We start from the raw sequence: 26,856 nt of genomic DNA, 5'->3' as shown, positions 1-26,856 counted from the left end.
TTCCTTCAGGTTTGCTCTTGTGTTTTCAACCAGCCCCTCCACCCCCACCTGTTTTTGGAAGAGTTCCTTGACTTTCTGGTATCACAAAATGTTCAAGGCTTATCTTGTATGTTCCCTTCCGCCACTCTGGAATCAACCACTTCTCCAAGGAGCCCTGGTTCATTTTATTGGAGAATGGCATAGAGAAACCAAGGTTTGGGCGCCAGGTATGTTTATTGCCACTGAGCTGTCATTGCTTTTAGGCCTTTTAGGGGACATAGCTGGGAATGACATGGACAGGCACTAATCCACGCGTGCACACTCATCTGTATTTCTGTGTCCGCCTACGTGGATGTATATTAAAAACCACGTGTTTATACTGGTGTCTCTAATTCTAGTCCAACATCACAAGGCTCATTTTAACTTTTTCCCTTTCCTGCAATTTTTTCCCCAAAAGCAAGAAACTCAGCTTTTGTTAGCTAAAATATATTTATTTAATTCTAGTATACACTAAAGTGTTTCAGATTTATTAACCCATGCCCCCATGAGAAGCACATTTACCCAATTACTGAGTGGGTGATAGCGTTTGTGTACAGTCTTTTTGTCCTCAGCCTTATGCTATCCAATCAAAATACTGTTTTCCAAAATTACTTAGGTGAGTTCTTTTCTTTCCCACCCCCTTCAGTGTGGTAATACTATTTATTTGTAATAGTTTGGTCCACTTATTAATGTTTACATTCCATTTTGGGTTTCCTTCAGGTCTTGGTTGGTTTGAATTGTTTTGTGTGGACATATGAAAGACATGCTAAACACCGCAGTGCTCCTGAATCAGATCTATAGCAAAAGATATACTCAGAGAAGCATCACTTCCTCCCCGTCCTCGTCACCGTGATCCTACCCACCTCTTCTCTGCATCCCTTTCTCTCCTCTAGGGAACCAGTCTCTTTAATTTCTAGTTTACCCTTCCTATATTTCTTTTGCACAAGCGAGCAGATGCATGCATGCATTTTTGTAGCCCCTTTCTTCCATGAGGTGTAGCGCACTGTTGTATGTTACATGTCTGTAGCATGCACTTTCACACTTTGCTTTTCTAAGTTAACACTGGGTCCTTGAAATCTCTCCAAGTCCATTCATAGGGTCCTTCCTCCTTCCTTTTTGCCACCACATCGTACTCTGTGTGGACGTGCCGTGGTTTATTCAGCCCTTCTCCTATATCTGAGCATTTAGGTTGCTTTTCGTATTTTTGCATTTACAAATGATGCTGCAGTGGATGCACTTGCATGTGTGTTTTCGTAGCATTGGAGGTTATCTTCAGGGTAGAGTCCAAGAAATGCAGTTGCATAGTTGGAAGGGAGATGTATATGTGGTTTTGTGAAGTGTTGCCAATTTTGTTTCCAGAAAGCTTTGCCTTCAAGGGTTGGAAAATATTTCTTTCTTGTTGGAAGTCAATGGTAAGCGTAAGGGGCAAGGTGGGGATATTGCTACTCTTGTTACGGGATCTTTAGGATGTTGCTTTTCTGGCCAGAAATCTCTGTGGCCAGTGGTGCCTTTGCCCGAGTTCTTGTCCAGCATCCAGGAAGAATGAGGTGTGCAGACAAGTGGAGGGTGAGCAAGATGGAGAGGTGCTTTACTGAGTGTTGCAACAGCTCAGAGGAGATCTGCAGTGGGTAGCTCCTCTCTGTGGGCAGGTCATCCCATTGAGTGTACAGCTCTCAGCAGAGAAGAGGCCCTGGAGTGAGTGGTTCCTTTATGCCAGCAGGTCGTCCCACCATTTCTGCAGCTCTCAGCAGAGAGGAGGCCCTGAAGAGGGTGACTCCTCTTTGCAGCTGAGTCTTAACATCTGTGCAGATCTCTGAAGCCCTCAGTAGAGAGGATAGATCCTCTCTGCAGCTGGTCCTCCTGTGGTCTCTCTGTCCTCTGCTCTGCTCTGGCTGAACCTGGGGCTTATATGGACCTCAGAGGAGAGGAAGTGTGTGCCAGTTGGTCCATGGGCAGCCATGGGTGGGCCTGGAAAAGGCACCACAAGTCCCCAGTTTGATCTGCAGGACTGGCAGCCTGGCCCCCAGCCTTCAGGCCCTCCCTGGCCTTAAGGTGGAGCCTTCCTAGGGACCCACCTGCTTCTGCTCAGGAATCTGTCTGCCTCCTGATGCTGTTCATGGCACTCGGGCTTGGCCCCAGTTTTGCTCTGAGATCAGAGCAGATGCCAAGAGCAGGGAGAAGTCAGACAGTGGGAAGAGGCACTTCCAAAGCTGTGAGGGCAGGGATGACTTCCCAGGTCCCCAAGAGTGCAGGGAGGCCTGAGTCTGCAGCCATGGTTTGGGCAGCTGCAGCTGCACCCAGTGGGGTGGGGCTTCTGCCTACTCAGCCGCTCCAGACGGCCTGCCACTGCCATCACTCTGATGGAGGCTCTTTCTCACCAGGCAACGATCTGTCAGGCAAAGTGCGTCCTCCCATCTGTCCTCTTAGCATCAAGGAAGGGCAGATGCTGGTCTCTCCCTGACAGCTTACTGAGGGCTCTCATACACGCTGCCTCGTTTTGTTCTCTAACAACCTCATGAAGAATCTGAGCTTACTCTACTGTTGGCTCCATTTTAAAGGCAAGGAAACTGAGGCTAAGAGAAGTTAAGGGATTTTCCCTTGGTCACAGAGTTAGTTGGGATCACAAGAGTCTCAAAATCAGTTTTCTCAGATTATGGCCTTCTTCCCCTCTCCATGTACACTACTGGAACCATAAGAGGCCTTGGCTATCACCCAGTTTGAGCCCATCGTGAATCCATTACAGATGAGGACCAGAGAGAGAAGTTGATGTATTTTAGTTAACACAGCTCATTGAGGGCCATACCTGGAACCCAAATCCCTGGGTCCTTCCCCTACTCCCTGTTAGTCCTGGGAATTGGAGGTAGAGTCCCCCTGGCAGGTGGGGTCCATGGCCCAGTGGAAGTGGCAGGCAGGCGGGGGGTGACGTTGCTGGGCTGGAGGTCTGCACCATAGGCCTGCGTCTCATCTCTGCTGTTGAAGCATCCTTTCCTCAGAGATACCTGATGACCTGGGTTCCTCGGGGAAGTCTAGACTAACAGAATTAACTTTTCCCACAACTGAAAAACGTGTTCTCATTGAGCAAAGGAAATACTGATTAATTTACTCTTAAGTGTCAGTACAGGGAGCTGTTTTTTCTCTCTTTAGATCAGTGTTTAAACTTTTCTCACTCAACACACAGTAAACTAATCCTCCTTTCCATCAGACTTCAGGGGGAGAAAGAAAATAAGCAAGGTTATCCTTGCTGCCATCTTTTTTTTTTTTTTGAGATGGAGTCTCACTTTGTCACCCAGGCTGGGGTGCAGTGGCACGATCTTGGCTCACTGCAACCTCCTCCTTCCGGGTTCAAGCAATTTTCCTGCCTCAGCCTCCCAAGTAGCTGGGACTTCAGGCACCCGCCACCATGCCTGGCTAATTTTTTGTATTTTTAGTAGAGACGGGGTTTCACCGTGTTAACCAGGATGGTCTCGATCTCCTGACCCTGTGATCTACCCGCCTCAGCCCCCAAAAGTGCTGGGATTACAGGCATGAGCCACTGCACCCGGCCGCTGCCATCTCTTTATAGGGAAATCCAGCTAGGCGGGCTGGGCTATGCTGTCCCTACCTCCCATCTCAGCTGCCTCTCAGAGTGAGCCAATGCATGCACTCACTCTCAGTACTGAACACCACAACTGCCCCAGGCCAGGCTCAGGGGCCAGAGGACATGGAGGTGAATCAGACCTACCCAGGCCTGTCCCTCCAAAGGAGCTCAGTTTAGTGGGGAAAGACCCAAATCAAGAGATGGTCACAGGATAGGGCAGGAGTTGCCCAGACATCCGAAGACAGGGTCCTGGGAATTGCTACCAATGGAATCGAGCCTCATAGGGGCCAGCAGTCGTTATCCAAGCCAGGAAGAGCATGTGAACAAACGCACAGGGGTTAGAGCCCTAGCAGGCGGTGGTGGGACTGGAATGTGGTGGGCATTTGAGGGCAGGCAGGAGATGGGCAATACCTGGAAGTCATGTCGGCTGCGTGATTTAAATCGCAACTCAGTTTATGATCATTTCTTTACTTTTTTCACTGCCATATCCCCAGTACCTAGAAACTTCCTGGAATGTTGCAGAGGTTCACTAATTATTTAAGTCTCAATTCCTTATCTCTAAAATGCAGATAATGCTTATTTTTGTCTGTGCTGTCACTGTGTCTCTAGAATAGGGTCTTGGCTGGGCACGGTGGCTCACGCCTGTAATCTCAACATTTGGTGGAGGTGGGCAGATCACTTGAGCCCAAGAAGAATTTGAGACCAGCCTGGACAGCAGAGTGAGACCTCATCTCTAAAAAACAAAATAGAATGGGGCCAGCATAGATTAAATACTAAATAAATATTTGTTGAGTGGGTGAATGGATGGAGGAACTGTGTATTTACTAATTAGTAGCTATGACTTTTATCATCATGTGTGGCTGGATAGTAGCTACTGGCCCCATCATGACATATCAAGTACAAAGCCAGATCCAGCAACATCTTGGCAATTAGGGAGGGGAAGCACTGTAATTAATACTAATCATTGTGAACCTCCGTTGATCAGACTAAATGCTTTACAGATATTTTATCTCTTCACTGGTTCTTTGGAACTCCTGGGAGTAATTCCTGTCACCAGGGATGGCCTGGCTGCCGTCTCCCTTGAGTGGCTGTCTGATGACAGCCAGGCCATTCTGTGGCTGCCTGTGCTGGGCATGGGCATATGTGGAGGAGCTTGTCCTTTGGAAAACTCTTGCCCAGCCCCTGATGAAGACCTTGCCTGGGTTCAGACTCTGTCACTCAGAGGCTCCCAGCTCATTTCCTGAAAGCGTGGAAGGCAGCTGTGGAATGTTGCCAGAGCTGGCGGCCACCCTGTCCAGACATTTAGTCCTGGAGAGTCGCTTACCCATTTTACTTACTGTGGTTTGATTTTAGGAGCCAAGTGATTTTCAAAAATTTAATATGAAGTATCTAATGCATACAAGAGTATACAGTGTATATGTGTGATTGAAAAAATAAACAGGAATTGAACATCCGTGTGTACCCATTGCATCAAATGAATAAATTCCACAAGTGCCTTGCATGACTTACAAGGGCCTCAGCTCTTAGGACAACCCCCTCACCATGCTGCTGCGCCAGCCCTACTCGACGTAGCATTCCGCACTTCCACATTTTCTTCACATCTGCCAGTCCCCTGCCTCGGTGCCCTTCTCCCACCATCAGCTGAGATGGTCCTACTGACCTTCAGTGTCTCAGCTCAGACCTCCTATCTTCTGGAGACAGTTCACTGCATGCCCTCTCTGCAGTGCCCTGGACCCTCATCACCATAGTGATCAATTTGTGTTTTCCGTTCACTGGGCCATGAGCTCGTTGAGGGCCAGAGCCCTTGTCTTCCATTTGTATATGCCCATTGTTATGGGCGGCTGTGTTTTAGGTGACCACTGAGGTCTCTTCTTGGAGGGGAGAAGTTGATGCTTCCTCTGTGCTCTGGCCTCATCTGCTAGATTTGTCAAACAGCTATGCTAAATTTCCAGGCAGGAGCTTGCCCTTGTAGATAGGATCAGCGTGAACCTTCCCCGCTCCAAAATATGGAAATGTTCTCAAGATGGAGAAACACTTGGAATTACAGTTGAGCCTGAGCCACTCCATTGAAAGCACCAGCAAGTAATGGAAAGAATTCGGATAGAGTAATCCCTGTCTTCCTTTTCCGGAATGTCTGGTGCCTTTTAGCACATCAGGGAGCAAAGATTTAGTTCTGAGGCTGGCATTATTTTGACAAACAAGTTGGGACTAGAATTAAATGACCCAAAAGCCAACTCCCATTCAGCCTGAACATCTCTGCTGTATTATAGAAAGGCTGTCAGAACCTCTCTCATTTGTCATTTTTCACATATAGCAACGACCCCTTTTGGTTTTCAATTTCCAGCCTCTCAAGCGGAGAGGTACTGACACAAAGATTTCTCCTTGAGCGCCGGCATTGTTCTTGTCACTTGGCTGGTGAGGTTCTTCGAGGATTGTTGGAAAACAGAAGCACTCATAGTCTTCGTAGTTTTATTTATTTATATATTGATTGCTTTGAACGTGATAAAAGTAAATTAACATAATCAACTATGTTATAGAACATTTCTGAATTTTTCCCCCAGCATGTTTTTCCTAAACAAGTAAGGTTTTAAAAATCTTACTTGCACTGTATTGTACTTTGTATTTTTACTTTAGTCCCCATAATCATGTTGAATTTATGTGATCATTGATTTTATTTAATATGGAAAAGCTAGTTTCTTCTTAAATTTATACTACCTCTTATTCTCACTAGCTACGTTCTGCAAGCCACACTGCCCTTTATTGTAATATTGTCTAAATAGATACAGAAAAATGGAATTTTCTCTATTAAAGTATTTTACGTTTGAAATATAAAAGAACTAGATAGTTTTCTATTCAAATGCATTTATTTTAACATTGTTTGGTCAAAAAAGATAGATGAAGTTCCAGTCAACCACTTTTTCCCCCTGAAATTTCAAGATAATGCTGTATTAACTGTTCTAGATCTAACACTAGCTTATCCTTCCCTGTTACAAAATTGTTTGAACTTACTGAGAAAATATTCCCATCATTAACAAAAATAAACTATTTAAATAATAAAAAAATTATTTGCAGTCATAAGTAGAACTGAATTTTAATATCCTGTGTTTTTCCCCTTATCACATTGTGGGCATCTTCCTTTTTTTTTTTGAGAGGGAGTCTTGCTGTCTCGCCCAGGCTGGAGTGCAGTGGCGCGATCTCAGCTCACTGCAAGCTCCACCTCCCGGGTTGACGCCATTCTCCTGCCTCAGCCTCCTGAGTAGCTGGGACTACAGGCACCTGCCACCACACCTGGCTAATTTTTTTGTATTTTTAGTAGAGACGGGGTTTCACCATGTTAGCCAGGATGGTCTCCATCTCCTGACCTCATGATCTGCCTGCCTCGGCCTCCCAAAGTGCTGGGATTACAGGCGTGAGCCACCGCGCCCGGCCAGCCATCTTCCTTTCTTTTACCACGTGGTCTTTGTCACCATCATTTTCTTTTCTTTTTTTTTTAATTTTACGTTAAGTTCCGGGATACATGTGCAGAACCTGCAGGTTTGTTACATAGGTACACATGTACCATGGTGGTTTGCTGTGCCTATCAACCCATCATCTAGGTTTTAAGCCCCGCATGCATTGGGTATTTGTCTTAATGCTTTCCCTCCCCTTGTCCCCCACTCCCCAACAGGCTCCGGTGTGTGATGTTCTCCTCCCTGTGTCCATGTGTTTTCATTGTTCAGCTCCCACTTACCAGTGAGAACATGCAGTGTTTGGTTTTCTGTTCCTGTGTTAGTTTGCTGAGGATGGTCCCCATCATTTTCAGCTGCCAGGTAATGCATCAGTGAGTCGTAATCACATGAATTTTTCATTCCCCAATTTACTGTTGATCACTGAGTGGCTTGGCAAGGGACAAACTCCATTTCTTAGAATTGGCTCTGAGAAATTGGTCTAGAGAAGTAATAAAGAGGAAACCTCACCAGCAAATAGAGGCTGCAGAAAGTGCCAGGACCCAGCATCTTGGATATCGCGCAGCCATGCTCTGTCCAGCAGGGTCACTAACCTAGAGACCTCTAAGTCCTAGATGGACTGGACTTTTTTTTTTTTTTGAGACAGAGTCTCACTCTGTCACCAGGCTGGAGTGCAGTGGCACAATCTCGGCTCACTGCAACCTCTGCCTCCCAGGTTCAAGCGATTCTCCTGCCTCAGCCTCCTGAGTAGCTGGGACTACAGGTGTGGGCCACCACACCCAGCTAATTTTTGTATTTATAGTAGAAACGGGGTTTCACCATGTTGGTCAGGATGATCTCGATCACTTGACCTTGTGATCTGCCCGCCTTGGCCTCCCAAAGTGCCGGGATTACTGGCGTGAGCCACCGTGCCCAGCCCCCAGGTGGACTTTATAGCAACCTTGGATAAATGTGGGCCAGAGGAGAAGGCAAACAGTAACCGATTGACAGCCTTGGAAGAGTGCTAATGAACCAGTTGGTATTAAGCTGGAAACCTAGTCAAAAACTGTAAACTGTATGGAGAGTGTGCACATCCAGTGTGTGGATGATCTGAAGCTGGGAGGAGAGTGACTGTGTAGGAAGACAATCATCTAGGAGCCAAGGCAAACTCAACAGATTGGCACAGTGGCCAGAGGCCAGCCCCCTGGACTGTAATGTAAATACTGAGTCCTATTCTCGAGTTAAAAGTGCTCACCTTCCCCAAACAGGGAGCAATGTGATTTTGCAGCATCATGACTCACGGCATGCTGTGGTGGCCCCAAAGTGAAGTGGTTCTTATTAGCATCCATGGATGTGCCACATCCAGGAGGGAGAGGACAAACCTGCCCAGTTTGGGCTGAAAAAACTTTCCCTTATGTTTTCCTTATGCATGCTGTGATTTTAGTGTGGGCCTTCCCAGGAGAAGGGATTATAATTAGGAGTGGCTATGTGGACAAGTAGGGAACAGAAGGTGCTTAGCTGGACAAAGGGGCTTGTGAAGTCATGAGAATGAGCCTCTGTCATCATCATTGTCATCATCATCATCAATCATCATCATCACCACTTAATCATAGTGGCTGCCATTCATCAAGCTAGGAGACTTACAACTAATGTCTTTAATCCTACAAGCTACTATTATCCCCACTTTATAGGTGAGGAAACTGAAGCTCAGAGAGATGAAGCAGCTTGCCCCAGTCACATAGCTGATAAACCACTGAGACAAGATTGGGTCCCAGCTATATCTGAAGCCAGAGTTGTCATTCCTTCAGTATCAATTTTTCAAAAACCGTGGTGCTCCCTTGCAGAGGATAGCAAGAACTTGCTTTTGTTTAGTTCCTGGTTATAAAAGTAGTTCCAGTGGGTGCAAGCTAAGCGAGAATATTTTGTTTTAAAGCAAAGGGCATTCCTGACTGAGCTGTCGGCAAGTAGAATATACTTCCTGAGAGGTGGTAAATTCCAGAATGATAGGAAGTCTTCAAGAGGAGGCTTGGTTAGCACTGTGTGTTCTTCTAGGGGGAGCTCAAAGAAGCCAACAAAATAACCTTGAATACCCCTTCTGTACAAGTAAAAGCTCTGGTTGCATGCAACAGATACTGGTAAGAAATGAGTTCCAACCCGCCTTAAGCAGAAACACTGATTTTTGCAGGGATATGGGGTAGTTCGTAGGATAGAAGGAAATGGTGAGCTGAGCTTTAAAAAGGGCAAAAGTCAGCCTGGCTCCAGGCATCCAGGCGGCAGCAGCTAATGGAACCTCATTTCAGCACCGTGGCTAGCATGAGTCAGTGTTTACTGTTAAGCCACCTGCTATCACCCTACCTAAGACTATGCTCCAGAGACAGAGCATCTTATAGGCTTAGCCAGGATCCAGACCCATCCCCGTGGCAGCTTGATTGACAGCCTCCACTGGGAAGGGTAATTTTCCAGAGGGAAATCGAGACACTGATACCCATAGAAAGACCATGAATGCTGGGCAGGCCCAGTGAGCCATGATCTCGGTGCCTTCTAGCCCTGACTGGCTGGGATTCCACACTGAAACCTGAGTCCCCCTGCAGGGCTCTCCCTAGCTGCCCTGCAGCCTCTAGGCCCAGGCCACACACGGCACTGTGTCACTGTATACTCATGGTTTATTTTCCAAGACATGCATCCTAATTAAGCAAATGATTAAAAATTCTCAAGTGTGCTCATTGGAAGCAGCCCGGCAGAGGACTGGCTTGCTGGGAACTGCTTGAAAGTGAGTCGCCCATCGCCTTAGCACAGTAGGGGTGCTGATAAGGAGCACTCTGTCTTTCCAGAAAAGTGGCTCCCTTCCTGGTTACCATGCAGGGCTTTTGGCATTCAGCACAGCACTTAATATACCCAGTCTTTAAAACCCTTTTTTTTTAAAAAAAATTGTTTTTGCTAATTAATTAGTTTTAATATCAGTATTGTTTTATTGTGAATTATGCAGTTAACTAGTATTAAATCACCAATTAACTTATTAAGTATGGGATAGATATGAGAAGCATATTTAGAACGTAAGTATAAAGAGCAAGTGCTCACGTACCCACCACCAGCTTGAGAAATATTGCCAGTGGCTTAGGGAGTCCTGAGCATCCTCTCCATCCTGTCCACTTAGTGGGAACCGCTACGTCGGCTTTGGGATTTATTATTCTCTTGTTTTTCTTTGTGTTTTTATCACACTTGTCTCTCCATATAAAATATTTTAGATTCTCCCTGTTTCTGAACTTCCCACATAAGTGGGAACATCCTTTCTGTGGTCTTTTGCAACATGCTTTTTCACTCGATATTGTATTTGCAATTCATCCATGCGATGGCACGTTCCAGCATTTCAGTTTTTTCTCAACACTGTGTTTTTCCAGCATGAGAACGTACAACGGTAGAACCAGGCCACTGCGGATGGCCATTGATGCTGGGTCCAGCATTTCACTTATGCTGACATTGCTGTGTCTTTAAATGCTCTTATCCATGTACCCTGCTGCTCATGAGCAGGTGTACTCGGTGTGTATCTCAAGGTGGCATGGCTGGGTCACTGGGGTGTGAGTATGTTTGGCTTTACAAGATAATGCCATCCTGTTTTCCAAAGTGACAGTATCCACTGATACTCCTGCAATAGGTATCTGAGAGTCCCTGCTACCCTACAGACTCTGTCAGTGTTCGGTGGTCTTGTCAGATGTTTTAGTTCTTGCCAATCTGATGGCTGTTTGATGGTAGCTCACTGTGTTTCAATGGGCATTTCTCTGATACTGAGGTTTAGCTTCTTTACGGCTGTTTACTCTTTTGTAAACCATGCCTGGACATGGTTTTGCCCAGTTTTCTGCTGGATATTTATCATTTTCTTACTCATTTGAGACTAAAATGATGTATAGTGTATATCCCAGTTTGTGGCTTAACTTTTCACTTTTGATATTTTATTTTTTTGATAAACAGATACTGAATTTAAGGTCATTGAATTTCATAATTTTCCTTATAGTTTGAGCTTCTATGTCTTGTTAAGATATCCTTCTCTCTACCCCAAGGTCATACAGATATTCCTTTATATTGCCTTATAAAAGTTTTGAAGTGTTCTTTTTCTATTCTTATCTATAATCCATCTGGAACTGATGAACTACTGATTTGATTTCATTTATTTTTTCATACAGTTACTCAGGTATTCCAACACTGCTCGTCAAAGACCCATTTACCCCTGTGGATCAGCAGTGTCTACGTGTGTGTGACTTTTTGTTTTTGTTTCTTTGGCCTATTTGTCTAAGGCTTAGTATCAGCCTTAGACCTAAGACATATTGATGCCCTATGAGGCAGATCTCTCTACCTTATTCTTTAGTAAACATCTTGGCTGTTATTATCCATTTGCTCTTTGATATACATATTAGAACCTACTTGTCAAATATCACCAAAAACCCCATAGACATTTTGACTGGAACTGCAACAAACCTATAGAACACTTTAGGAAAAACTGGTGTTTTTAGGATATTGAATCTGGCATATTGAATCTAGCATTCCATGAAGATGGTATGTCTTCTTTTTCATGTTGGTCTGCTTTTATGTCTTTCAGTAAAGTTTTACAGTATTCTTCATCAAATTTTAAAAATCTTTATTAGATTTCTGGGCACTTTATATTTCAGATACTATTGCAAATACTGTTTTTAAAAAATTAACATCTTGATTGAGATATAATTCACAAACCACAAAATTCATCTATCTGAAGTGTACAGTTTCATGGCTTTAGTATATTTAGTGTATTTAGAGTTGTGCAACTGTCACTAAAAATCTAAGTTTAGAATATTGTTATTACTCCAGAAAGAAGCACCTTTACTGTTATCAGCCAATCCCCGCTTCCCCCTCCACCCAGCCCCTGACAGGAAGAAATGAGTAAATGATTGAGTGGATAAATGAATGTATAACCTTTAGCAAGCTTTATGTCAGACATTGACTGGCCGCAGCCTTTGCTTGTTATTTTTAATTTTTAAAATTTTATTTTTTAAGTTTTAATTTTTGTGGCTACATAGTGGGTGTATATATTTATGGGGTACTTGAGATGTTTTGATACAGGCACACAGTGGGAAATAACACATCATGAAGAATGGGGTATCCATCCCCTCAAGCATCTATCCATTGAGTTGCAAACATTCCCGTTACACTCTCTAATCTATTTTAAAATGTGCGGTTATTATTGTACTTGTTGCTTATCGTTTGTTTTCCTTTCGCATCTCTGTTATTGTTCTGGTTTCTAGGATAATCTCCTGGATTCTATGAGTCTCCTCCATCACTGTTCATCCTCCAGACCCTGGCCAAATAACTTTTTCCAAAGAAAACGATATTCTAACTACTCCATTTAAGGAAGCCCTCAGTAACCCCCCCGGGAATCAAGCCACACTCCCAACGTGGTGTCTACAGGGGAATTGAAGTTTTCAAGTTGATGACTTAAGCAACTTGGAAACAAACACTCGAGATGCAACTCTTCTGTGAGTCGGAGAAGGTCTCTTCTAGGTCTTTGTTTGCTTCAGAGTCCTCGGAAAGTAAACACAGCTGACCTGATTATTCCCCTCCACTTCCTCCTGAGTCAGAGTTGTCTCGAGTTAACTCAGGGAAGAGGCTAAATTAAGCCTTGAAACCAAGCAGCCTCCATGACAGGCACTTTGTTTTGCTTGAGTGACTGTGATGATGGGTCTTTGGTTATAAAGGCAGCACTAATTGCATCTTCTTAAACCAACCCTGGCCATCTATTCCCTGGCCTGCAGAGACTGGGAGATGCCAGGTTGCCCCAGAGCACCCACTCATTCATTCAGCACAATTTTCTTAAGTGCCTGCTCCATGCCCGGCACCACACTTGGAGGTGGGGATTCAAAAGTCCTTCCTCCAAGGGCTTGCAGTCTTTCTGACAAGATGGATGATAAACCAGAGACTCCATTAAAGAGATGATTAGTGCTTGGATAGACATCTGTCCAGGGCAGTAAAGGGAGTGGATTTCTAAGGTTCTTACAACCGACTTCTCATGACTTTGTGCAAAGTTTGAGCCATGGAGTCACCAAAATAAAAAGGGGGGGATCCACTAATACCTACAAACTAGCAGACACAACCACTTTGAAAAGCTGTTTAGATACGCATACCCTGTGCCCAGCAGCTCCTCTTCTAGGTATGTATGTAGTCAATAGGAAATGCACATGTGAATTTTACATTAAAAGAGAAAACTGTAAATAAATACTGAACTGTAGTTTAAAACATGCAGCATGCTGCAGTGTTTACGGGGAAATGAAATAATATCTGCAGTTTAGGCCAAGCATGGTGGCTCACACTTGTGATCCCAGCACTTAGGGAGGCTGAGGCAGGAGGATTGCTTGAGCCCAGGAGTTCAAGACCAGCCCAGCAACATAGCAGGACCCAGTCTCTACAAAAAGAGACGTAAAAATTTTAGCTGGGCGTGGTGGTGCACGCTCGTGGTACCAACTGCTCGGGAGGCTGAGGCAGGAGGATCGCTTGAGCCCAGGAGGTCAAGGATGCAGTGAGCCGTGATCACCCCCACTGTACTCCAGCCTGGGCAAAAGAACAAGAGCCTGTCTCAAAATAATAATAATAGTAATAATGATATATGTAGTTTAAAATGCACCCTAAAAAGAAGATAGATGAATAAGGAATGGGCAGATATGTGACAAAGCACGTATGGGAACATGTTAGTGATGGATTTGAGATGGTGAGTTTATGGGTGCTCACTGTAAAATTCCTTCAAATTTGCTGTATGTTAAAAAACTTCATATGAAATATTGGGAAAGATGTATATATATGCTTGCCTGAAGATATATACAAGAATGTTCATAGCAGCATTATTCATAATAGCCCCAAACTTGAAGCAGTGAAAATGCCTATCAACCATAGAATAGAGACATAAATTTTGGGTGTAGTGATCCAATGGAATACTGTTCACATATAAGAGTGAACGAGCCACAGCTATACACAACGACGTGAGCAAATCTCACAAACACAGTGTTGTAAGAAATCAGACTCAAAAGAGGACATACTGTATGATTCCATTTACGCAGAATTCAAAACCAGGCAAAGCTCATCAATGGTGTTAGAAGCCACACTAATGATTTTCAGGAGCTAGGGACAGTGACTGGATGGGGCACTGTGGGAGGCCCCTGGGTGCTGGAAGGCTCTGTTTCTTGATCTCAGTGCTAAACAGATGTGAAAGTGTATCAAGCTGTACATTTAAACTTTATGCACTTTCCTGCATGTTTACTATACATCATTAAAAGTATACGAGGGAAGGAAAAGCAGGAAAACCAAACGAATCCAACTAGAAGCTTTCCCTAGCTGAGCTATGGGAGTAGGAACCCACTGTGGGCCTATCTAGTAAACCGAAGTTGTGAAGAATATGAAACTTGCCTTTAGGGTGTTCATTTGTTCACTTATGCACAGTTTCATGTTGCATCAGTTCCTCCATTCTTCACTGATGTGCTTGCCTCTCCTTCATACAGATGTTCATTCACATGTACTGTGCTCCAGATCCAGAGCCGCTCTGTAAGGTGCGAGCGACCCAGCCCTTTCAGGGGCTCACGTGCACAGAGGGAGGGCATGCAGACATTTCATTTCCCGTCTCATTTCACATTCCCACATTCCTGGATTCCTGTTTGTGATCCTTCCTGGATATGTGCCCTAAGATAGCATTCGAATGAGAGAAACAGAACCGGTAAGATATATATAGGTGTATATAAAGAGATTTATTATACAGAATTGACTCATGTGATTTCAGAGACCAGCAAGTCCTGAGATGCGCAGGGTGAGTCAGCAAGCAGGAGACCCAGGATGGCCAGTGGTGTGGTTCCATCCGAAGCCCTGCAGGCTCAAGACCCGGGAAGAGCTGCCTGAAAATCGACAGTTCGAGTCCAAAGGCAGGAAAAAGCCATTGTCCCAGCTTGAAGGCAGGCAGGCAGGAGGAATTTGGGGGAATGTCAGCCTTTTTGTTTCATTCGGGCCTTCAGCTGATTGGTCAGTCACCACCCACATTTAGGACAGTCTGATTTCTTCAGTCTCCCAATTCAAATGTTAATCTCATCCTGACACACACACCCAGAATAACGCATGACCAGCTATCTGGGCATGCATGACCCAGTCAAACTGACACATAAATTTAACCATCATCAAACCCTGAAGCATGAAAAGCCTTCTGGCTCTAAAGGCGCAGCCCTCCAATGGAGGAAATGAGCTATGGGGCTGGCCTGGTGCACATCACGTCACAAGTGGACGGGCTGCCACCACCACACACACGGATCCTATTTTACATATGGTGTGGACCAGCAATTGGTGGAAAAGAAGGCTTTGGCTGCCCAGTCTGCCTCCTGGATGGCCATGTTTTCTGTCTTCGAAAATAAAAAGTTATTTTGATTATTGCAATATATATCATGCATTCAAAAAGAGTAGCTAGAAGATACGCCTGCAGTTTAAAGGAACAGTTTAAAGCTTAACAGATGGCAGATGACGAGTATCTGAAGGCCACTGGTGCCCCTCCCTCATGGCAGCCTGCTCCACTCTTGCCTGGAGAAAGCCACTCTCCTGAGTTTTGCGCTAGTCACTTTGGTGCTAATCATTCCGTTACTTCTTATGAAAATCAAAGAGCACATCTCTAAAACAATAGATGACTTGGTTTTGCTTTTGAGCCTTTATAAATCAAATTGTGCTGCACAAATTTGTCTGCCATATGCTCTTTCCCTCCGCTAAGTGTCTGGGCTCTGTTATTCCTGTTGCATGTAGTTGTAATTCATTCATTTCACCATCATATAATATTCCATTGTAGAGACTGACCACCACATGTTCATCTGCTCTTCTCTCGGTGCATATCTGGGTAACTTCCAGTTCTCTGCTGTGGCAGATGAAGCCCATGGGAGCAGTCCTGTCCATGTCTCCAGGTGCACAGAAGTGAGGCTTTCTCTAGGGTATAACCTGGCAGAGCAGGTGCCCAGTGGTAGAATATGTCTGTTACTTTTCTAGCTAATTCCAGGAAACTTTCTGGAATGATTGTAGCAATATCTGTTTCTGCCAGGGATTATGAGAATTTCTCACGGTGCTACTCATCCACACCGTGCATAGACCCTTTATCATCCTGCTGGTCTCAATGAATCACCTTCCCTGGCTTCCAGCCACTCCTACCCATACTGCAGTCAGAGCTTTAGCATGGTAGGACTGTGATGCCCATACACACTTTGTGTATGCTCAGGAAAGCATGTTTCTTGCGTGTAACTCAATATGTGAGAGTATGTGAAATCCCCACCACGAGGACGGAGGGCACAGACTTTAGTTTCACTGCAGTGCAGCTGACCCAGTTTCTCCTTCAAGGGAAAGGACGAAAACCAGTTCAACAAAGTGGGTGATGCCTGGGTAGACTTCTAGGCTCTTCTCTTTGTACCAGTGTCAGGACGCTCATCTTCTAAACCAATTAGCTGTGTTCTGCCATTTTCCCATGGCCAAGAGCAAGGTGTCCCAAGATAGGATCCTTGTGTGATTTGTCATTCTCCCACCATGGTCTGATCTGCAAGCAGATCACTACCCACTGCAGATCTGCCTGGCTATGGAGGGCATGCTTATAAATGATCATCTTTTGTGCTGCCTCTTTCCAATTACAGGTTAGCCTGGCAAGGAAGATAAAGACATTTGCAACCAAGATGGTAATCACGAGTGGAAATGATGAAGACAGAGGAGGTCAAGAAAAAGAAAGTAAAGAGGAGAGTGTCTTGGCAATGCTGGGGATTATCGGGACCATTCTGAACCTGATTGTGATCATATTTGTCTACATATACACCACCCTGTGAATGGCCCAGAATGGCCCAGAGCGTCCTCAGAGGCCTTGGTATGGCCAAAGACGGAAGTCCTGCGTGTCAGCGCATCACTGACCAGACCCTGCGAGAACAACCAGGCTTGACCCACACACACCACCCAATCAAATGCACCTTCAAACTTTACAAAAGGTCACACAAATAGACCGATCCTGCTGCAGGGAGCAGACACTAAAGCACAATGATTCCAACAAAACTCATCCACAGCATTAGGAACTCAATGTCCTTGGCAGGGGGCCCAGAAGAATGCTTGGAAGACCAGCCTCTGACACCATCGGTGAGCGGATGGGTGCAGAAATTCATTATTCCAGATCGCTGACAGATATCACATATTTGAAAAGATGAATAGGGTGGACATGGCTCAGATGTGTGTCTCCCAGGACAAGTGTTTCATCTTCACTTGACGAGCTATTTAGTGGAAAAACCACAGGGGCAGCCCTTTGACAGGCATCCCATTCATCAAAAGTGTCTAACTATTTGATACCAGGGAGATAACTTATTTTTCTTTTTTCATTGGCTTGACATGTGTATCTGTTCATATCAAGGTTTATAAATATATATTTTTAATAAATGTGCTCTATTTTTTAGCATGAACCAAATACTTGGAGAGGCGCTCCCAGATCCATAGAGCTTTCCTTAGTTTTATCTGCTTTGTCCCCTACTCCCCCAACTGCAGATATTCTATTGTGGAGCCATTCTAGTCCTTTTGTCTCATCTTGAATCTTTTACTTTTGTGCTCTTGTTCTCTCTCTCCTCTTTCTCTCTGCCTCTTTGGTCTGAAGGACATTTTCCCATACTGTCAGCCGTGGTTTTGGGTGCATGTTTTAAGATTGTCCATTGGGTGGCTTTTTGTTGTTATCTTGGAGATATAAAATGACTGTGGGCATGCAGACCTTAGATGCACCCTATCTTTACTGAGAATTATGCATGAATAAGGGCTGAGTGATAGATCAGCTTAAAATTAATTAAAAGGACTACCGTTGAGGAAGAAGAGCGTGGCTATATTTGCAGATGAACTTTTGAACAGAATATTCAGCTTCTTACTGGCAGCGTTATTGTTTCATTCTTGTGACCATTCATTTATCAGATTTTGATTTTAGTGGTCATGTGCCGTGAGAGTTGGGAAGAACAAGGCGGAAAGCTCAGTATCAGGTGCATTACTCCTTCCTTTACAAGATACCTGGGATCCTCTTCAAAAGCGGGTAGGGTATAAATGACACAAGAACTCCCCCATGAGAGCTCATGGTGGTTCAGGCTGTGAGGACAGCCCTGTGACAAGTGACTTTTCAGGGGCATGAGGAGGGGATTTAATGATTGCCCTAAAGGACTGCTGTATTTTTAAAGCCCTTATTTACACCCACATGAAGCTACTTCCTCTCTGGCAGGGATGGTTGCATAAAAACAAATTAGCTCCCTTCTCCTGGCTCCCTGAAATGGGCCCTTGCCTGGCTACAGTGGCATGGCCTTAAAGAGAGGGTTGGTATTCCTTCTGCCATTGCCAGCTGTATTAGTCTGTTTTCACACTGCTGACAAAGACATCCCCAAGACTGGGCTATTTACAAAAGAAAGCAGTTTATTGGACTTACAGTTCCACGTGGCTGAGGAGGCCTCACAATTACTGTGGAAGGTGAAAGTCACATCTCACATGGTGGCAGACAAGAGAAGTGAACATGTGCAAGGAGACTCCCATTTTTAAAACAGATCTCGTGAGACTTATTCACTATCATGCAAACAGCATGGGAAACCTGCCCCCGTGATTCAGTTACCTCCCGCCGGGTCCCTCCCACAACACATGGGTATTCAAGATGAGATTTGGGTGGGGTTACAGTCAAACTCTATCACCAGCCTTGCCCCTGGGCAGAAGCAGCAGCAGTCTGCCTGGCTGGATTCAAATGATTCTGAGGCTTCTATAGTCTTTGCCTCCAGATCTCTCCCTAACCCATGCTATGGTGTCTTAAATTCCACCATTAGAGAGTCATTTCTTGGGCTCTGTTAAAGGGACCAGGCTCTTTCATAAAGCAAATGCCCCTGAGCAGCTGGCTCCGGCATTGACTTATCAGGTATCTACTCTTCCCTGCCAGAAGGAAGGAAGCTAAGGTGCATGTAGGGCGTACTGTGTGCCTGGGCACTGTGCCAGACGCTTTGGGTACTTGGAGTCATTGAATTCTCATAGTAACCCTGTGAGAGAGGGAGTCTTTCCTGCACGTTGTAGAAGAAGGAAAAAGGGCTCAGAGAGGTCAAGAAATGTCCCTGAGATCACATGGCTCCTAGTGGAGTCAGGATCCAAACCTGATGTGTCTGATTCCTTAGCCCTTGGGGGTCCAGAGGCTGCTGAACAAGAAAGGAGGTGGAGAGGAGAGAAAGCTGCAGGAATACCACTGCACACCCTTCTCTCTCCCCTGTAAAAACAACCCTGGGAACTCCCTGGACACTAGCAGAATATCATACACCAAGAACAAGGGACGAGAGGAGGCTGGTTAGAAATAAAGCAATGTCGGGGGAAGGAGCTACTCAATAGGCTCTGTGTGGTTCTAGAAAGACTGTATGAAAATTCTGAACAGTGAACAGAACAAACAATAAAGGTGCAATGGAAGAAAATACTCGATGTCTTTTCTTTCAACATTGTGGGATATAAAACATTTCAATGTCATTCCTTTGCCTGTACATAGTGTTTATTTAAAAAAAATGAATGTGATGCTGTTAAACAGAGACTGTTTTGTGTGGACTATAGAAGCCTCAGTGGTTTTTCAAGTATACGAATTTGAAATGTATTGAGGGGGAAAAGTGCCTTTCCAGTCCTCTGCTCCTGGGATGGTTCTTCTAAGTTGTGCTAATCCACAGCCTGGAAATAAAGCTGCCTGTTCAATGTTGAACAAAGCAGTGACACCCTTTCCCATAGCTCCAGCATGCCCTGTCTTGTTTCCTTTCTAATTTAGTAGAAACCATGAACACACACTGGGCAAACTCATAGCTTCCCCCAGATCTGAAGCCATCGCGAAGGGACATGGAAGGGAGAGGCTGGCAGTGCCCCTCCATCCTCAACATCTGAGTCAGCCCGAGCCCAGGCTTGGCCAGCAATAGCAATACCCAAAACAACGCCAGGGCCATCTACCAAGCACTTTCTACTCATCCTGTTGGGCACAGAACAATCCCATGAGATGTGTGTGTGTTTATCCCCACTTTACAAGATGAGGAAAAAAAGCAAATTGACTTTTCTGAAATTGCACAGCCAGAAACCAGCAGAATCAGGTCTTTGCCCCATGTCCACCAGCCGTCAGCAGCTTGCCTGGCCCAGGTGGTGTGATGAACCATCTGGCTAGCACAGTCACAACATACAGATTCCCATCAGCCCTGGCACTTCTTGACCACAATACAGCTGGCCCTGTATTGATCACAATACAACTGGCCTTTCACCTCTCCTCTGGGAAGGCAACTTTGAAAGGCCAGATCCTAGCCCTGGAGGGCCAGCCATGCTGCTGGAAGTGTAGCCTGGTGGTTTGGAGCCACAGGGCACTTGCCCTATGGCCAGAAACCTCCTGGTCCTGAGTCCCATCTCTGCCTCTTTCAGTCTAAGTGATGGCAGGCAGCTCACAGGAACTCTTGAGTGTCAGCTTTCCTTCTCTGTAAGAGGGGATAACAACAGTCCCACCTGGAGGAGCTTTGTGAGGATTAAAGGAGCCTGACCAGCTGAAGCTGCCGGCACCACCAGGCCTGGCCCATAGCTCATGCTCAGGTCATGCTAAGCTCCTGCTGCTACATGAAGGCAGTCAGGGAGCCGTTGGGCATATATTTTGGGGGCCTCTCCTGGCCTCGCCCCCTCCAGTCTGCATGGTCCCCTCGCCTGCAGGGAGGACCAGAGAGGGGCCTTATGCCAGCAACAGAAAGGGAAGTTCACATGGCAACTCAGTCCTACTCTTCTTGTCTTTTCATAAATCACACACTCATAGTCACAGTCAAAAAATTAAAATTCTAAAAACTCTATACAAGCACTTTTTAAAATTAAGGTAACTCCCAAATCTCACCACCCAGAAGTAACCACTATTAATATTTAGTGTGTAATTTATAGAGCAGGTGGCTTGCATATCTGTTTGGTGAGTCCATTTTTTCTTGAATTTTGAAATCTCTTTGTCTTCAGGCAGGGCACACTCTTTGGCCACCGCCCCCGTGGCCCCTGCAGTCTTGCAGTGGACAGTTCTCCACATTTCTGTAAGTTGGGTCACAAGATGTTCTAGATGACATCCTTGAATGGCTGCCCAGACATTGACATAAACAGTAGATTGGATATTGTAATTTACAAAAAATGGCCTCATGCTATGAGCATTGCCTCCAAATAATTTTGTCATTGGCAACTATGAATATGCTTCCACATCAATGGATCTATATGGGCAAGCCCTCGTGATGGTTGTTCAGTGTTCTGTGGTTTAGACGATACCATCACAAATTCCCCTGTTCTCTTACTGCTGACCCTTAAGGTCATTGTCACTGTTTTGCCACGAACCATGCAGCCTTGCTCTTTAAAGCATCCCAAGCATTGTCCATGTCTCCCCCATGATCCCCTAGAGTGGTCTCAGGTAGTGTCCCTTACAGCAAGCTTCAAGGACATATGCCTCTTTCCCTTCCTCTCTGCCTCTCCCTCTCCCTCCATCCCTCTCTCCCTCCATTCCTCTCTCTCTCTCCCTCCATCCCTCTCCCTCTGTCCCTCTCTCCCTCTCTCTCTATCCCTCTCTCCCTATCTCCCTCCCCTTTCTCTCCATCCCTCTCTCCCTCTCCCTCCGTCCCTCTCTCTCTCTCCCTCTCCCTCCATCCCTCTCTCCCTGTCCCTCCCTCTCTGCCTCTCCCTTTCTCTCCCTCCCTCTCCCTCCATTCCTCTCTCCCTCTCCCTCTGTCCCTCTCTACCTCTCCCTCTGCCTCTCTCTGCCTCCCCGCCTCCCTCCCTGCTTCTCCCTCTCCCTCCCTCTCTCTCTGCTTCTCCCTCTCTCTCCCTCCCTCTCTCTGCCTTTCTCTGTCCCTCCCTCTCTCTCCCTCTCCCTCCCTCCCTATCTCCCTCTCCTGTTCCTCTCTGCCTCTCCCTCTTCCTCCCTCCCTTTCTGCCTCTCCCTCTCCATCTGCCTCTGCCTTTCCCTCTGTCCTTCTCTTTATTATTCCTCCTTTCTCTTTCCCTTTCCTCCTCCTCTAAACACCAGGGCCTCAGCTCACTTACCTCTCCTTTACATGTTGCCACCCCCATGCTTAGCTTAGGGCCCCCTTCCCACCAGCTGCCTGCAGAGCATGAGAAAGCCCATCCCCTTCCCTGTCTCACTGTTCTCCACACCAACAACCCCACTGGCCATTTAGGCACTTTCCTACCAGTGACTTCATGAGCCCAGACTGGCTAGGAGCATGCCATGCATTAGGAAGAGAAAGTTCCAGAGGCCAAATTCCTGATTCCTCTTCCAAAAGAGCTCACCTAGGAGACTTCTGTGGCCTCCATCTCCCTGAAGGCAGGACCCCTATAACAGGACACCTCCAGAAAGATCCCCTTATGGACCAGGAGACCCTCTGGCACCACTACGCAATGATTCCTCCCTGTCATGGGAAGCAGATGGGATGAACAGACTGTCAATATTTTCTGTTGTTCATAAACATGTTACATAAAACTTTAGATACTTTTCCCAGAAGATGGGCTACATGTTGCCAGGAGGAGCAAGATTACATAGCTGTAAATTTTCTCTTGAAAGGCTCTTTGTTAAGAGCCATATTTGTTTACTTTCTCCACTTCCATTAGGGAGTAATGGGGAAACTTTTCCAGAATGGGGTAAGAGTCATAGTTGCATGTCTCCACGGGAAAGTAATGAAAGGTCCTCGCACCTCCCTCCCTGACACAGCAGCTGCCAGGTACATAGACAGATGCTCAGCTTCAAAGCCGAGACATCCAACACTGTCATCCGCCACTGACTACCAAGAGGACAGCACAACTCAGCATCATGTTGGGGCAGCAGAAATATCCCACCTCCCAGCCAAGAGCAGGAAGCAGGGGGGTCATAGCTGAATAGCCCTAAGCATTGTAGTTAATCAAATAAGAGGGCAGTGCTTTTAACTCGTATCTATCTCATTGGAACTAAAAGAATCAAAGTTTGAACAAACACAGAGAGGTGAGTCAGCCTTAATTCTGGCAAGATCCAAAGCCTACACTTTATGTCTCCCTTATCTCATCTTTCTCTTAACCAGGAAGGGGTTGTTTATAGCACGAAGGGCCAAAGGCACAGATTGACTGACCCATCCGTGTGGTCCAGCCACAATTCAAAGCTGCCGAGATGCAGACAGGCTGTTTCATCTCTGAGACCTCGAGACAGGGAAGGTTGACTTCAGGCGCATCATCACGAGCTTGCGCATGCCAGAATGAACAGTGTAGCTTCTATTGAAGGGGATATGTGGTTAGCTTGCCTAGCCCCTCAGTCAGTTTCCAAAGAGATTCATAATTCTCAGAACAGAAACTGTGCAGCCGCCACAGTGCGGCGTCCTGCCCATGGTTACCATAACTCTCTCCCCTTCTTGCCACCCGAGCCTCTGTCGTCCTGACCAAGGTTGGCCATGTTCTTTTTTTTCGTTTTCTTTTTTTTTTTTTTTTGAGACAGAGTCTCACACTGCCGTCCGGACTGGAGTGCAATGGTGTGATCTCAGCTCAATACAACCTCCGCCTCCCGGGTTCAAGTGATTCTCCTGACTCAGCCTCCCGAGTAGCTGGGATTACAGGTGCCCACCACCACGCCTGGCTAATTTTTTGTATTTTTAGTAGAGGCAGGGTTTCGCTATGTTGGCCAGGCTGGTCTCAAACTCCTGACCTTCTCATCTACCTGCCTCAGCCTCCCAAAGTGCTGGGATTACAGGCATGAGCCACTGCGCCCAGCTGTGGCCATGTTCTTTCTTTGGTACTTTGTTTTCATTTCTAAAGAGCTCGCTTTAGTGCTTTTAGTTCTAAAGACTATACTATAGAATTTTGGATTCTGAAGTTCTGAGACTGCTTCAGTATTGAAGAGTTGTGTGAACTCAGCTTCAAGAGGCTGTTCTGGTTTGATGTTGGCTTGGCCACCCAAGCTGCTGATAGTTCTCACCTATCCCATTTCCCTCCAGGAAAGTTGGTGGATAATTCCATTGCCTGTGAGTACTAAAGCAATAAGTGTGTGTAGAAAGCCGATCCTCACTCTTCAAGGACCACCCCCTTTTTTTTTCTGAGGGCCAGGAAGTTATCCAGAAATGAAACTGGGATTCAGAAGCAGAAAACCTGTGTTCAAGTCCCAACACTGCCACGTATTGGCTATTGGTCCTGGATCACACCCTCAGTGTTGCTGAGCCTTCATTTTCTTGTTTTGAGTTTAATAATTCTGGTCTCTCAGTGTTGTGTGGATTACATCTTTATATATCATTTGGGGAACTGAAAAATATGTGCTTCTGCTAGCAGTTAATCACAGAAATTACAAATTATATAGAGATGATAGTTAGATAAATAAAAAGTAAATACATAGCAGAGATGAAAGAATATATAGAGATAGATATATTTAGATAGATATGTGTATTTAAATTTTTTCACTGAAGAATGATAAAGATACAAGATTCAGATGCAATAATGTTTCAAAATCCTTTCATTGTCAAAATTAATTGTAGTTTCACCTGGGCTGGTAGCAGAGGTCTATGTGATTGGAAAACTAAATATTAGGAACTTGGAAGTAGCTACATATTGAAATGTGAGCACAATGATCTCTTCATCAGTGATTTGAGATTTGAACTCTATCTTCTATCCACAAAGAGAACAAGCAGAGATATATTTATTCATAAGGCAAAGGTGTGTCTGTTGCAATTTCAGAGCCCTCTGTGTAGACAGATACCTTAACCCCTTTGTTCCAGGTGGTCCTCAGAAGAATCTTTGTGGAGTGGATGGGACAGGACGCCATGCATCAGTCATGGTCAGAAGTTAGCCATGTGCTCCCAGGCCAGTGCTCACATCTCCTCCTCTGCCTCTTACTTTTGCAGAGGAAGACAGAGACATAATCAATCACAGCTGCTGGAAGAGGTCACCATAGTGTTCTGCGTCTCTTGCAGCAGCCCAGAGCTAGGTGTGACCAGCTTCAAGTTAAAGACAAGCAAACTGAGGCAAATAGAGTGTAAGTCATGTACCAAATTCCACAGCTAGTGAATGGCAGAGCTGGGACTTGAATCAGCATTGTCTGGTCCAAAGGCTTTGAACTTTGGACTCATGTTGCTGAAGAATTCCAGCAGTTGCTCCCTGGGGTGAAAGGTGGGCTTAGACTGATCTCACAGGACTATGGGCACACATGCATTCTGGGAAAGAACCCAGTATCTCAGTGGCTATGGACTGAATGTTTGTGTCCCTTTCAACCTCCACAGCAAATTTAAATGTTGAAGCCCTAATTTGCTAATCACCAATCTGAAAAGGTAGGATCTTTAGGGAGTTAATTAGATTTAGATAAAGTCATGAGAATGGGGTCCTCATGAGAGATTACTGCCCTTATAAAAAAGACCTCAGAACTGTGAGAAGTGTTAATTGTTTAACTCACCTAGTCTGTGGTATTGTTTTTTGTTATAGCAGCCTAAACTAAGGCACGAGTGCATATATCTCTCATCACTTGTCATTTTAGAATTCCACCTGATGCTCCCTACTGTACCCAGAAAACACACACAGCGGTTTCCCATGGAATTTCATACAGACCCTCAGTGAGCCCTCCCCAATACTGAAGACAGCTTCCTCTGAGATGATAGGGTTTATTGGCTCCTTTATTTATTCATCCAACATGTATGGAATACCAACTGTGTGCCAGGCACCATGCTAGGCTTGGAGGCTCCAGAGATGCCTGTGGCATGGTCTCTAGCCATGAGAAGAAGGTAATTCATAGTCTAGTCAAGGAGATAGATATATAACTATCCTATTACCCAAGATGGTTTATTCTGCCTAGGACAAGATGGAAAATCATGAGATCCTTCCTAGGAGAGTTAGACTTGAAGAATGAGTAGGATTTTGTCACAGGATTAAAGGTAGAAGATGTTTGAGCCAGAGGAAACATCAACTGTAAAGGTACCAAAGTGGGAAGGAGAACAAGGCTGTCCTCAGTCCCAGGGAAAACTATTGCCACAGATGCCAGGACACATATTCTCATTTTTTTCTCTTTCAGACCTCGTGTTTTGGGGCTTATCTCAAAATTTCCTCAAAGTATGGGTTTTGAAAAAAATTCCAGGTTCACATGATTTGTCCCAGAGTTGACATTTTGTGATCTAAGTGAGTTGCCTTCCATTGGTTGGACACCATCAGTGTTCATTAATGTGCCATCATCTCGACAGCCAGCCTCAACTTCTAAAATATTTATGAAGCCTGACATGGGCCCTTATTTACCCACTAAAATATTTAACTACCAAAGATGAACAAGACCTGCAAAGAGTAGGCTGCAGCCCTGGGTTCAAACTGGCTCCGTTTTGCACCAAAGCACTCTTAAAACCAGCTATTTTGTTAGAAATCAAATATTAATATAAAGGGTGAATAATTCATTGGTAAGTCTGAGTTCCCGAGAAGTTCCATCAAAATCCCCAAGAGGAGATTTTGGTGCAGCAGCGACTATATAGACTCAGCTCTTCCCACCAAGTTCAAAATGAGAGATGCTGGCTCAGAGCATGGGCTCTTTAACTAGGCTGCCTGGGTTTTCACCCAACTCTCACTTACTTGCTGTGCCAAATGTCTTCTATTTGTCCCTATAAATCACCCCCTACCCTTCACACTCTGCCCTGTGCTCCAATAGGCTGAACTCTATGGACTGCAGCAACAAACACCGTGGACCTGTGGCTTCCAGTTGTTCAACCAATGGAAAGCCCTGGCAACCACTGCAGAAACTGAGAAGAAACAGGCTGAGAAATGTGTTTTCCCAGCTCCCTGTCTCCCTGCTGGATCACTATGGGCTCAACCAAAGGCCACATCTCCCCTCAGGTGGAC

At 45.4% G+C, this 26,856-nt stretch overlaps 1 protein-coding gene across 3 annotated transcripts in view; it reads left to right on the top strand.

Annotated features, from left to right (window-relative positions):
- TUNAR (TCL1 upstream neural differentiation-associated RNA) overlaps positions 1–19,481 on the top strand; it is a 49,174-nt gene extending 29,693 nt beyond the window's left edge. For all 3 annotated transcript variants that reach the window (XM_063645490.1, XM_063645491.1, XM_055288269.2), the window contains one exon: positions 16,674–19,481. In XM_063645490.1, coding sequence (XP_063501560.1) covers positions 16,674–16,859 — 186 coding nt within the window. In that variant the 3' untranslated portion in view covers positions 16,860–19,481. The remainder of the gene's footprint in view (positions 1–16,673) is intronic.
- Positions 19,482–26,856: the final 7,375 nt, after the last annotated feature.

Source organism: Symphalangus syndactylus, chromosome 8 (genome assembly GCF_028878055.3).
Source record: "Symphalangus syndactylus isolate Jambi chromosome 8, NHGRI_mSymSyn1-v2.1_pri, whole genome shotgun sequence".
In the NCBI taxonomy this organism is placed as follows: Eukaryota; Metazoa; Chordata; class Mammalia; order Primates; family Hylobatidae; genus Symphalangus; species Symphalangus syndactylus.
Note: the sequence above shows the minus strand (reverse complement) of the source record. Positions and strands in the feature narration are given on the sequence as shown.